The sequence below is a fragment of the Dermacentor andersoni genome, chromosome 9 (genome assembly GCF_023375885.2).
Source record: "Dermacentor andersoni chromosome 9, qqDerAnde1_hic_scaffold, whole genome shotgun sequence".
Lineage (NCBI taxonomy): Eukaryota > Metazoa > Arthropoda > Arachnida > Ixodida > Ixodidae > Dermacentor > Dermacentor andersoni.
Genome location: NC_092822.1, coordinates 138,968,792 through 138,981,025, shown reverse-complemented (window position 1 = coordinate 138,981,025; position 12,234 = coordinate 138,968,792). Strand labels below are relative to the sequence as shown.

General features: G+C 46.5%; 1 protein-coding gene and 1 long non-coding RNA gene across 2 annotated transcripts; one reads left to right on the top strand and one right to left on the bottom strand.

Annotated features, from left to right (window-relative positions):
- Positions 1-3,646: 3,646 nt before the first annotated feature.
- On the bottom strand, positions 3,647-7,204 carry LOC126529790 (uncharacterized). The gene is made up of 2 exons (XR_008612166.2): positions 5,894-7,204; positions 3,647-3,867 (listed from the first exon to the last, which is right to left on the bottom strand). It is a non-coding gene; the product is annotated as an uncharacterized lncRNA (long non-coding RNA).
- A 3,546-nt stretch (positions 7,205-10,750) lies between these two features.
- LOC140213364 (uncharacterized) lies at positions 10,751-11,731 on the top strand. The gene has a single exon (XM_072284612.1). The coding sequence runs from the start codon at positions 10,751-10,753 to the stop codon at positions 11,729-11,731; it is 981 nt and encodes a 326-aa protein (XP_072140713.1).
- Positions 11,732-12,234: the final 503 nt, after the last annotated feature.

The window sequence follows — 12,234 nt, the reverse complement described above, 5'->3', positions numbered from 1 at the left end:
TGATTAAGCAACAGCAGCTACGAAGTCTGCTCCAACGATACAAAGGCTGCTTTTCGACGTCACCGAGGATTCGACAAACACCAGTCGCCAAGCATCGCATAATAACCGAGGAGAGCGCTCGACCTCTCCGCCAGAGCCCTTACCGAGTTTCGCCGCGAGAATGTGAAGCTATAAGACAACAAGTCGACGAAATGCTGCGCGACGACATCATCCAGCCATCGAAAAGCCCCTGTTGTCTTGGTGAAGAAAAAGGACGGCACCTTACGTTTCTGCGTCGATTATCGTCGGCTGAACAAAATCACAAAGAAGGATGTATACCCCCTACCACGGATAGACGACGCATTAGATCGGCTCTGCAACGCAAAATACTTCTCGTCGATGGATCTCAAGTCTGGCTACTGGCAAATAGAAGTAGACGATAGAGATCGCGAAAAGACCGCCTTCATCACGCCAGACGGCCTCTGCGAGTTCAAGGTCATGCCATTCGGACTCTGTTCGGCGCCTGCAACATTCCAGCGCGTCATGGACACGGTGTTAGCAGGATTGAAGTGGCAGACCTGTCTTGTTTACTTGGATGATGTCGTCGTCTTCGCCGAAAATTTCGACGATCACCTTAGGCGGCTTGCGACAGTACTACAGGCCATCAAGTCATCAGGGCTCACTCTGAAGCCAGAAAAGTGCCGCTTCGCTTACGATGAGCTTCTGTTCCTAGGCCACGTCATCAGCAAGTCTGGAGTTCACCCCGACCCGCAGAAAACAGCTGCCATTGCAAAGTTCCCGCAGCCCATCGACAAGAAGGCAGTGCGTAGATTTCTTGGCATGTGTGCCTACTACAGGCGATTTGTCAAGGACTTTTCACGTATCGCTTAGCCGCTGACACAGCTAACTAAATGTGACGTCGAGTTCAAGTGGGAAACGCCGCAGGCCGACGCATTTCAAGAACTCAAACGACGCATGCAGTCGCCGCCCGTACTTGCGCACTTCGACGAGCACGCCGATACCGAAATCCACACTGACGCGAGTAGTCTAGGCCTCGGTGCCGTGCTAGTCCAGAGAAAAGATGAACGTGAACACGTGATAGCTTACGCTAGCCGGTCGTTGTCAAAAGCGGAAGGCAATTATTCTACAACCGAAAAGGAATGCCTCGCCATCATTTGGGCTACAGCGAAATTTCGCCCGTACCTATATGGCAGGCCATTCAAAGTCGTCAGCGACCATCACGCTTTGTGTTGGCTAGCAAACTTAAAGGATCCTTCAGGACGGCTGGCGCGGTGGAGCCTAAGACTGCAAGAATATGATATCACAGTAACCTATAAGTCAGGACGAAAACACTCTGATGCCGATTGCCTATCACGCGCCCCCATTGACTCGCCGCCGCAAGATGACGAAGATGACGACTCCTTCCTCGACATTTTAAGCGCAGAAGACTTCGCTGAACAGCAGCGAGCAGACCCGGAGTTGAAAAACCTCATCGAGTATTTGGAAGGGCACACCGATGCTGTCCCTAAGGCATTTAAGCGAGGATTATCTTCGTTCTCGCTTCAAGACAACCTACTCGTAAAGAAGAACTTCTCACCAGTGCGCGCCAACTACCTTCTTGTTGTCCCGTCAGGACTTCGTCCAGAAGTATTGCACGCCCTACACGACGATCCAACCGCTGGGCACCTTGGATTCTCCCGGACGCTGTCGAGGATACAGGAAAGGTATTATTGGCCGCGCCTGACCGCCGACGTCGCCCGTTATGTCAGAACATGCCGAGACTGTCAGCGACGCAGGACACCACCGACAAGACCAGCCGGATTACTACAGCCAATCGAGCCTCCTTGCCGACCATTCCAGCAGATCGGGATGGACTTGTTGGGACCCTTTCCGACGTCAGCAACCGGAAGTAAGTGGATCGTCGTGGCGACGGACTACCTCACCCGCTTCGCTGAAACAAAAGCACTGCCGAAAGGTAGCGCAGCCGAAGTGGCGAAATTCTTTGTCGAAAACATCCTGCTGCGACATGGCGCCCCAGAAGTCCTCATCACCGACAGAGGAACGGCCTTTACAGCGGAGCTCACCCAAGCCATTCTGAAATACAGTCAGACAAGGCACAGGAGGACAACGGCCTACCACCCGCAGACGAATGGTCTTACGGAGCGGCTGAATAGGATCCTCGCCGACATGCTAGCGATGTACGTCGACGTCGAACACAAGACCTGGGATGCCGTCCTGCCGTACGTAACATTCGCTTACAACACGGCGGTGCAAGAAACAACACAGATCACGCCGTTCAAGCTGGTCTACGGCAGGAACCCGACGACGACGCTCGACGCTATGCTGCCGCACGTCACTGACGAGGAGAACCTTGACATCGCTACCTACCTACAGCGCGCCGAAGAAGCCCGACAGCTCGCCCGCCTGCGGATCAAGAACCAGCAGAGGACCGACAGCCGACAATACAACCTCCGACGACGCTTCGTCAAGTACCAGCCCGGCGACCGTGTTTGGGTGTGGACCCCGATACGCCGACGAGGACTCAGTGAAAAACTACTGCGACGATATTTCGGACCCTACAAGGTCATCCGACGTATTGGCGCACTGGACTATGAGGTCGTCCCACGAAACACGCAAGCAGCTATTTGATGTCTAAAAGATGTCTTGAACGGCTAATTCAAAAGCCTAGTAGCTGTCTTGATCAAGACATTTTGTAACCATGGACGTCTAGAAGTACTTCAGTAAGCCCTGCTAACGTTACGCTAAAAGTTGGCTAATGGACAGCTTGACGAGAACAACTGAAGACTTTTATTAGACATTCCCTCAAATTTTTGCAGCAGCTGTTACAGTAACACGACGTTTGCGCACAGTTACAATTTATTTTAAACGAGGCATGGACATCAGAAAAAAAAAAGTTTATATTGTCGGATTGAGTGATGCACATGTAGTTTTTCCAGATGTGAACCATGGGAATAGTGTAGTACAACCTCATTGGTCAATTAGTGCTTTTTAATTAGACCAATCAATTGAATGACACCTGTCAGAATTATTTTGCAAATAAAACAAGATCTGTATTGTATGATGATATCATTCCAATGTTCACCCATTGACCTAAACAAGAACATCTCTGCGTGAAACATGTCATTATTGACAAAACTTCGCCCTGCTGGGTCTCCACCAAATTGAAATAGCTTCTAGCAAAGAAAAATTGTCAGTGATGCTGCAGTTCAGGCAAAAATTACATCCTGGTTTCAGCTACAGGGGGCACAATAGCATTACACCATTATACGAAACAGAACACTGTGCTGCAATGAGTTAAGAAATAAAGGATAGTACACATCTGGAAAAACACTCTGCGAACCACTCTAACTAGCAATATAAATATATTTTTTCTGATGTCCATGCTTCATTTAAAAGTAAATTGTAACTTACTTTGTGGGTGCCTCTTGTAAGTAACGCCACATGCTTGCACAGCATCATGCAGAAATAATGGCCAGTTCTCCGGCATATCATCCATTAGTGAATTCCTTGTACGTTGCATGTTACCAGAACTGAAAGATAAATCATAATATGCTGTTATTTTTTTTCATAAACTGTACGATGAGCTTTTCATGCATAAAAGATGATTGCAAGCGAAAATGCAGCAAGACATCAACTTCACACCATGTCACATACTCATACTTTATTACCTAATAAATTAGAAAAGACGCAGAAAGTGTAATCAACAAGAGTGACAAATAGCAGCAAAGGTGATTATGGATAAATCTTGAAGATGATTGCCGCCGCTGCCAGAGTAGGCCAGCCTTCGTAGGAGAGCACTTGCTGCCCATAAAAGCTTGCTGTTACAGGCCACGCGTGACAGTTCTTGTAGACATAGGCAAGCAATACCTGCACAGAAGAGGAAAAAGAAGGCGAGGGAGGAAATGGGAATATTGAAATTGGCACTTCAATTAGTAATATGTGCTAAGTAAGAAGTTTGCTCACATTAAAAATAAATTTAAGCACTCCTTTCTCTTAAATTATGGGTATCTTAAGGTATGTATGCGATGATGTTAAAATGACTAGTACATTTCCTATCATAAGAAGCCAACAAACACTGACACCAAGGACAACATAGGGGAAATTACTTGTGCTTAATAAATGAAATAAACGATAAATTAATGGAAACTAAAGTGGATGAAAGAACACCTTGCAGCAGGTGGTAACCGAACCCACAACCTTCGCATTTCGCGTGCTATGCTCTACCAATTGAGCTACAGTGGCGTCGTTTTCCCATCCACTTTCTTGGGTATTTATGTGTTCTAGTAGAACCCTGGGAGTGTTAGCCAGCGCCACAACTTGGAGACCTTGTTCCTGCCATATAGTCATTAAGTTGCAAAGCAGAGTCAGCCTTTAAATTATTATATAGTGTTTTGTGGCCAGAAAGCCACTTACCAACCTGTCAAGTCTGAGAAGCTTCCTGCAAAATATAATCAGCTTAAAACAGTAATTCACTCTGCAGGTAAATGATGTACTAACTTAATTAAAAAGTTAAATAGCATTTTAAATTGTTAAACTAAAAGCAAGTTTAACATTTTGCACTGCCTAGCTGTTGCCTTCTTTTCAAACTTAAACATGACACAGATCAGAGTAAGCAGGTAGCATGCAAAGGAGGACTGGTGATAAAGTAGTGTTCCAAAGCAACACTCCTAGCTGGATCAATCACTTTTGTTGATATATTTTCATGTGACCCTAATTGGTTTAGGGCAATACCTCACACAAATGATGCAACACCTTGGATGATGCGTCACACAAAATTGAAAGTATCTCACGATGTGATCAAACGATAACATTGCCCACTGTCTTGGAAGTGTTAACATGCTGTTTGCGCAAGAAAGTGCAAAGTGATTCATATAGGTAGCAAATTCATCAGTGCATCTATAGCCTCAGGTAATTCTGCGAATCTATGTTGACTCGCAATTGAGAAGCCACTGCACACAAAAAGGTGTATTCAAGTAATGGTCCATGCTGAATACTGAATAATTTCCCACCTAGTGAAAAGGCAAATGTGGCAGGCTAATGGGCTAGGGCAAATAGATTGCTAAATTCTGATAACACCTCCAATGATATTATTGAAATAGGTGATAAAAAACAGCACAGGTAAAATTGCAGTTATGACAAAATTTTAAAAGCACCTCTGCAAACTGCTGGAACTCTGAGCATCATGCCTGTTCTACACGCACATATGTTGCAGCGCAATCTACATCTCTGACGCAGGCGCCTCCACACATCACTTTGTGATCTCCTCACAATAAGGTTAAAAAAACAGTCTGGCACAAGCTACCTGACGATTCATTTTGCAAGCGCCAGCCAAGTGCTGATGGTGGTAGAGCGAAATTGAAGTTTCTCCTTGTATGGAAGCCTCGGCCCATGTTTTATCAATTCTAGCGGCAAAGCGCACCTTTTACAGCACACATAAATCTTAAATTAGACTGCTTGCTGATGCTGTACGGTAAATTCCTGTAAAGAAACTAAATCGCACAGAAAACATTTAGAATGCCAAACTAATCAAATACTGGCTTGAATACATTTGTGCATTAGGGAAGCAAGGTGTAATGCACACTGTTGTAGCAAATTTTTACTCATGTATGGTATACTTGTATGACACAGCAGAGTTAATTTTTGAGTTCTTACATAGCAATGACTACCTACAGGTACATTTTGTAAGGCTTAGGGAAACTAATTATTAGTAGAACTGTGTATGTACACTGGCACTGAGAAATTGGTTATAATAGTGACAGCTTATAATGGACCAGTGCAAAAAAATGCTCGTTTGTGAGACACCAACTAGCTATTTTACCACGAAGCACTCCCTGGCCTTAACCCATATAAAAAGCGCTGGGAGGACCAGAGAGGGTACAGTACATTGGCTTACACTGATCATGATGAGGTCCCGTCATCCAGCTAGCGCCAAGGTACGATAAGGATGTCCAGCCGTCTATTGGCGGCGAGGAGTTACGGAGTCGCCATCTATCGGAAGCGCCTGGCTGGCGTAGTATGAGGGATCACGTGGCACGCTCCTCATAGGTTTTGCTCTCAGCGCTCACTGAAAACACCCCGCACGAGCTCTCCCGGACATTTCTGTAAGTACTTTCGAAACGAGAGAAGTTTGTTACTGTCTAAATAATAATCATGGGCAAAGTGAAAGCACAGAATCGTTTACAGACGATATCTCTTTACCGAATACGTACAGTGAACGCCACTGCGCGCGGTCGCCGCGATGGAGTCTCCCGAACCGGCTTCTTGCGTGAAAGATAGGTAAACGCTGAGAGCAAACTATGTGATATATGTTCTTATAGTGTTTGTATAACTGAATGGAGCGTAATAGAATGAAGCCTCAATGCAGCGACCGCACAGATTCGCAGCGACCGACTGCGCGTCTGCATGCTTGTCCGCGCACTTTTTCGCTTTCACCGCGTGCGCGTTTTCGCACCGTGCCGCGAGCTTTAGGCCGTAGAATATGAGCATTTGACAATATAGATGCAACCATTGTTGCGTGGGCGCTATCAGAGTTGTTCAAAAATAATTTCATTGTCGAGACTTCGACGGGGACTGGGATGTGCCGTCGCGACGATTCAATCTTTTTTTTTTTTCCTCTTATAAATTCTTGGACGTTTCAATATTATTTCACGAGTTGCATCGCACTGTATGTTTATCGGTGTTCTCAGCGTGCGATTTCCCGCTGCTTCTTTTTTGTAATCCACTGCATTAATTCATAACACAAACATGACCATATGCCATCATTTTTTTTAACGTGCTTCTTACCGCTCCCTTTCCACTCCAGTGAACTTGCCAGCATCTATAGCGTCGACAAGTTCATAGACCAAACCGTCATGACATTAGTCGGGCAGCGGACTCGGGCGAGCGTCTCAGTGCGCGTTTTCCGAACATATATCACAGACCCGGCGCCGTAGCAGAAATCTTCCTCGCGCCTGTGCTTGCTGCATACCTGAGTTGTAGCCGATGGCTGTTTGCCGGTTTTATGTTTCGCGAGCCAAGCTTCACGCAGCTTCTTGTCCTGCGGCTACGTGTGAATAATGCTGACCCCGGGCTCCGTTGCGTACGTGCAGCACTGCGGCACCGAGCAGTAGCCTACCACGTTGCGCGCCTTCAAAGGCAGCCACTACCTATTGTGGTGCTTTCAAGCCTTGTAAAGGAGACACTCGAAGCGGGAGAATCTCGCCACTAAACGAGGACCGCAGCGTACGAGGGAATTTAAACTCTCGTTTTCAGCTCGCTTCGGCGCTCCAGAAGCAGCCGACGCGGACGCTATGTCCACGTGATCCCTAATAGCACATCACGCCGACGGTGGCGCCAGCTTTTCCAGTGGTGGAGCTCGAGGCCAATAGAGTGAAAGAAACAAAATAAGGTAGCATCAAGTCAGTTGAAAGGCAGATTTGCAATTACAACTAAGGTGACCCAGTCACAGTCATTCAATAATAAATGCCAAGTTGTCGTGTTTTCACTCCCAGATGAAGCACCTACTAGGTTAAAGGTTTTGCTGCTTATTTAGAACAAAACACAAGTGAAATTTGTACATCAGCAGACGATTTAATTTGGAATTGTATAGATGAAGTAAACATTGCAGTTATATTTTTGTTTTGCTATAAAGTGGGAACGCTACGAACTGCACAGTCACTGACACACGCGCGCACACGCAAGAACAAAAGGGCACAAAATAGGGCGAGTTCAGTCTGGTTCAGCATTAAGCCTTTCTTCGAATGCACTCCTTTCGGTTGGTTCGTGCTACGTTAACCACAAAGACTAACAAGCAGGGCAAAGTTCTGACTGGTGTTGCGGAAGTCATGGAGCGCGGTAGCGCTGAACGGCTGAACACAAGCAGACCCTCGTATAAAAGTAATGACGAAAACTCGCAGGGCAGAAGAGCCCATATATCAAGAACTGTCGCGGGTAACACCTAAAATTATTCACATTGTTGACGAAAAACGAAGTGCTATGTATTTCACTTACCGGAAAAAGTGTTATCCGAACGTGCGACGTACAAAGACGCACCGAGACACGAAGGCGGCGAACGCAGATCCCGCCATTGTGGTAGTAAGCCGTCGGCGAAAACACGCAATACAGCCGATGTCACGAAGCACTGATGCAAAACACACGGCAAACAGCATCAGCACAGCTAAATAACTCCATTTAATATCCAGTATAAATGTACAGAACGGCTTAGCATGACGCACAACTGGCATAACGAACCCACGACCAGCCCACGACCGAGACATTGCGGGCGGCAATGACCGTTTTTTTCAAACTTCCTGCCTCCCAGTGTTTCCAGCACAGAATGAGATGTCCGACAAATTGGGATTGTGTCGCCGAAGTGATCGCAGCGCGGTGGCTCTGTGACACCGCTGTGCAACGCCGGCGTTTCGCTGCTGCGCGAGCATAGAATGGCTTCCAGGCGTCGTGTGCGCGCCCCGTATGGAAAACAATAACACGGCCTTGATTGTTGAAGTTCTGGTGTGAAATTATTTAATATCAAAGCCAATTAACTTATGTTGCTTCGAACGAGTTCGATTTGTCTGTGGCGTCTTTTATTCGCTAACGCCGACGGCCGACGGTAACCGCACTTTTAACACGTCGTTTGGCATTTTATGCACTTTTAGACAAAAAGATCTAGAAAAGTTCTTGAGTTAGACATTCTGAATGTGTTTACCAAAACAAACTCTAGTGACACCAGTAGTGGGTTTTGCCGCAGATAGAATATATACTAGCATATTCCAAGTGCTCAGGTTATGTTTAGAAGAAATTCTATTTTCAGTCTTATCATAGACCAAGACGTCTATAGCCGTTTGTAGCCGTTTCAAGAAGTTTTTAAGAGGTTCTGTGTTTCGTGGGGTGCCAGACGGCATTTCGCATTCACAGCGACGCCGCGCACGATCTGAAGTCGTCCACGTGGTGCGTCTTAAACCCTTTTACGGACGCTGACGAACTTCCTTATTTTGTTGTTTTCTTTGCTAGGAGTGCTTTTTTTATTACTTTCGTTTGTTTGCAGCATCGGGTCGATGCTTTTTGAGAGGGGGGTATTGACACGTGTACTTATATTTAACGGGCGACCACGTTTCGCCGCCTAACAAATGTTATCGCACAGCGCGGGACACGTCTGCATGTATCCGAAGTTTCTGGAAAGTTATCGATGCTTCTATCCGCTGTCTGCTGTCGCCGAACCTTGTGTTATCTGATTTCATCGCGTGACTCGAATGTTGTAGAACTTTGTGGAAGGCACGTGGGTCCGAAGGATTAGTCTGGAACATTCGACGACTGTTCTTTAAAAGCCGACGCGCTTGACCCGCTGATCAGATTTTCGACCATCGCCGACCGTGTTCGCCGCTATCGTTGTGCTATAAGTGTAGCCTGTTTTTGTGGGCACAGGATCGCCCAATAAAAGCTAGTTTTGTCTTTCACAGTATTACTACTGTGTTCTTCAACGTCACCACCACGTGACAATATCGTGATTTTCTTTGAAATTTTAGCACGAACAGTACAGCCATAAGCACAATGTCTTTTTTTTCCTCGAACATTTTAAGCGAAATATACGCGTCCCTGTAATAGAAGTCATATGAAATGAACGTTTTTTGGCTCTGCAAATGCTTCTGTGTGGTGCTTTCGGCGATGAAGCCAGCAGCAAAAGCATAGCCTTCAAGAATGGCATTTTACTCGAATACTCGAAAGCATAGAGTTTCTACATAAATACCCTAGAGGAAAATGTGGCGCTAGTGTCTACGGGGGTTTAGTGTTCCTGTATATGCTCCCGCACGGAGCGGGAGCATATACAAGAACACTACGGGGGTTCTCCTGAGAAATGCCCTGAGCCATAGAGTTTCATATCTGCATAACTATAAGACAGGGAAATCTGGCGCTGCGATCGTTCAACCATCATAGGAAAACTGAGGTACAGTGGCTAGAATAGGGAAGTGTGACGAGCGCCGAGCGGCTCATATGGGAGGCGCTGAAGCCCACGGAGAGGGAACCGCGTGGGGGCGCTCGCTCCCACATACACGTCATGCCCAGACACAGCGCAGAACACCGCCTGTTTCGATAGCGTCGTGTGCCGGCAGTTTTTGTGTCAAGTGTACGTGCACTCCATAATTCGCCCGCTTTAGCGTCTGTGCACTCATGCCTAGAACGCAGCGTCACTGTTTTGTCCCCGGGTGCACAACAGGCTGAATTCAAACGACACGGCGGACTCATTTTAGTGGATGAAATGAAGTTGTCAGAATGCTTGCGTGTTGGCACGGGAGGAAAGGTGAAAGGGCTTGTGGACTTGGGAGAGCTTACACCTGACACCGAACGGCACATTCCTTGTGATCATGGTTTGGTCCACTGACAGGTTCTTGGCACCAAGTACTGGGTTGTTTCGCTTCCAGGGTAAATGTGAAGGCTGCGCTGCTTTCGAAGACCGTAATGGAAGCCGCGCTGCTTACAGAGAAAGCGGGCCTCATGGTGTATTTTATCACCTCTGATGGAGCCTCGTAAAATCGATCCATGTGGCGCAAGTTTGGGACATCGGGGACCTCATCCTCGATAAAGTCATCCGTGCCACATCCTGTCGAGATAGGGAGGCACCTTTTTTTTCATTTTCGATTTTCTACATTTGGTGAAATGTGTCAGGAATGGCTTTATTAATGCTCCTTACAAAACACCCTCAGATGGTGCTATTTACATGGAGCACATTAAGGCGGCGTACGATGAAGATAAATGCGCTGTAACATTGAAAGTGATGCCTAAAATCACGATGTCGCACATTATTCCCAACAACTTTGAAAAGATGAAAGTAAACTTTGCATTCCACCTGTTCAGTGCTGAAGTTCTGCGTGGGCTATTCTTCAACAACAGTGAGATATCTAAGCATTGGGGTGAACCGGCACCAACACAAGTATTTGTGCTCATGAAGGTAAAATTAATTGAGGCCGTGACAGCACGCATCCCATCAAAAGGGCTGAAAGTTGGTTCTCCCCAGGAAAAGAACATAACCGATTTTCAAGAGTACCTAAATAAATGGGAAGCTTCCTTGGGCAGTTCCAAGCTTGGATTCATTTCCGCAAGCAACCCTGAGGGACTGAGAGTTACCTTGGATGCTACACTGGGCCTTCTAAAGTACTTCAATGCGAAACTTTGTTTCAAGTACGTCCTCACACGCCGACTCAGCCAAGACTGTATAGAAAAGTTGTTTGGCGTTATCCGTCAGTTTTCAGGGTGCTACGATCACCCGACAGCTACCCAATTTTTAATCACAGTGAACTGCCTAAGCTTCTGTGATCTGGTAAAGGCACCAAGCAGCGGGAACTGTGCAGGAGGCTTGCTTACCTCTCTGTTACCCGATGGAAGTGAGGCCAAACAAGTAGATTCACGGCGTGACAAGGGCAAGCTCGAAGAAGCTTCTGAGGTTCTCAAGAAATCAAAGATCATTCCTGATCATGTGTATCCCGAAAAGACAAGCGATGCCCGACTTGTTTTTTACATAGCAGGTTATGTTTCCAGGAAGACGATAGTAAAAATCGGCTGCAGCGACTGCTTTGGTGAGCTTCTCGTATTACCGCAGAAGGCGAACAGAGATCTCGCTGTGCTTACATATTTTTTGATAATGGCGGCCTCCTTTATCCTTCGGAGAAGCTGTTCGCCTTTGTGGATGCCCTTGAGATCACCTTCACGACATGGGTCAGCTACAATGAACTACACCAAGACAGTATGGATGAGCTGACCTCCTGCCTGCAGAAAAATTCTGTCGTGGTCAGCTGTGCACGCCATGGTATCGATCTTACGAACCAGATTATAAAGTTCTTTTTCATCACACGCCTTCACTTCTTCACGAAGTCCCTGAAAAAGGAACGCGCATCTTCTCGCGAGAAAAAAAGAAAAGCATCCGAAGCTCAGTCGTCTTACATGAGCATTCATTGGAAAAGGACTGCTTCGCGTCTGTATTTCTATATTGTGAGTCGGAAATTTAGTCTTGTTATGGCAATAAAAGTTATGGCCCTCACTCTTTTCTTTAGGGCACTGCTTAAAATCCAGGGCGAACGGAAACGTCATAATCGTGAGTATGCGACTGCCCGTCGCTTGGATTCCGTTAAATGCATGCCGCATTCGCTAGCTTAAAAACTTCTGCGAAAGATTTTGCCACTTCCTTGCGCTACACAATGTTATTTTAGGCTGTGTAGCAGCATGAACGCGAAATCGAATAAAGAAATGCAACCAGGCGCAGCC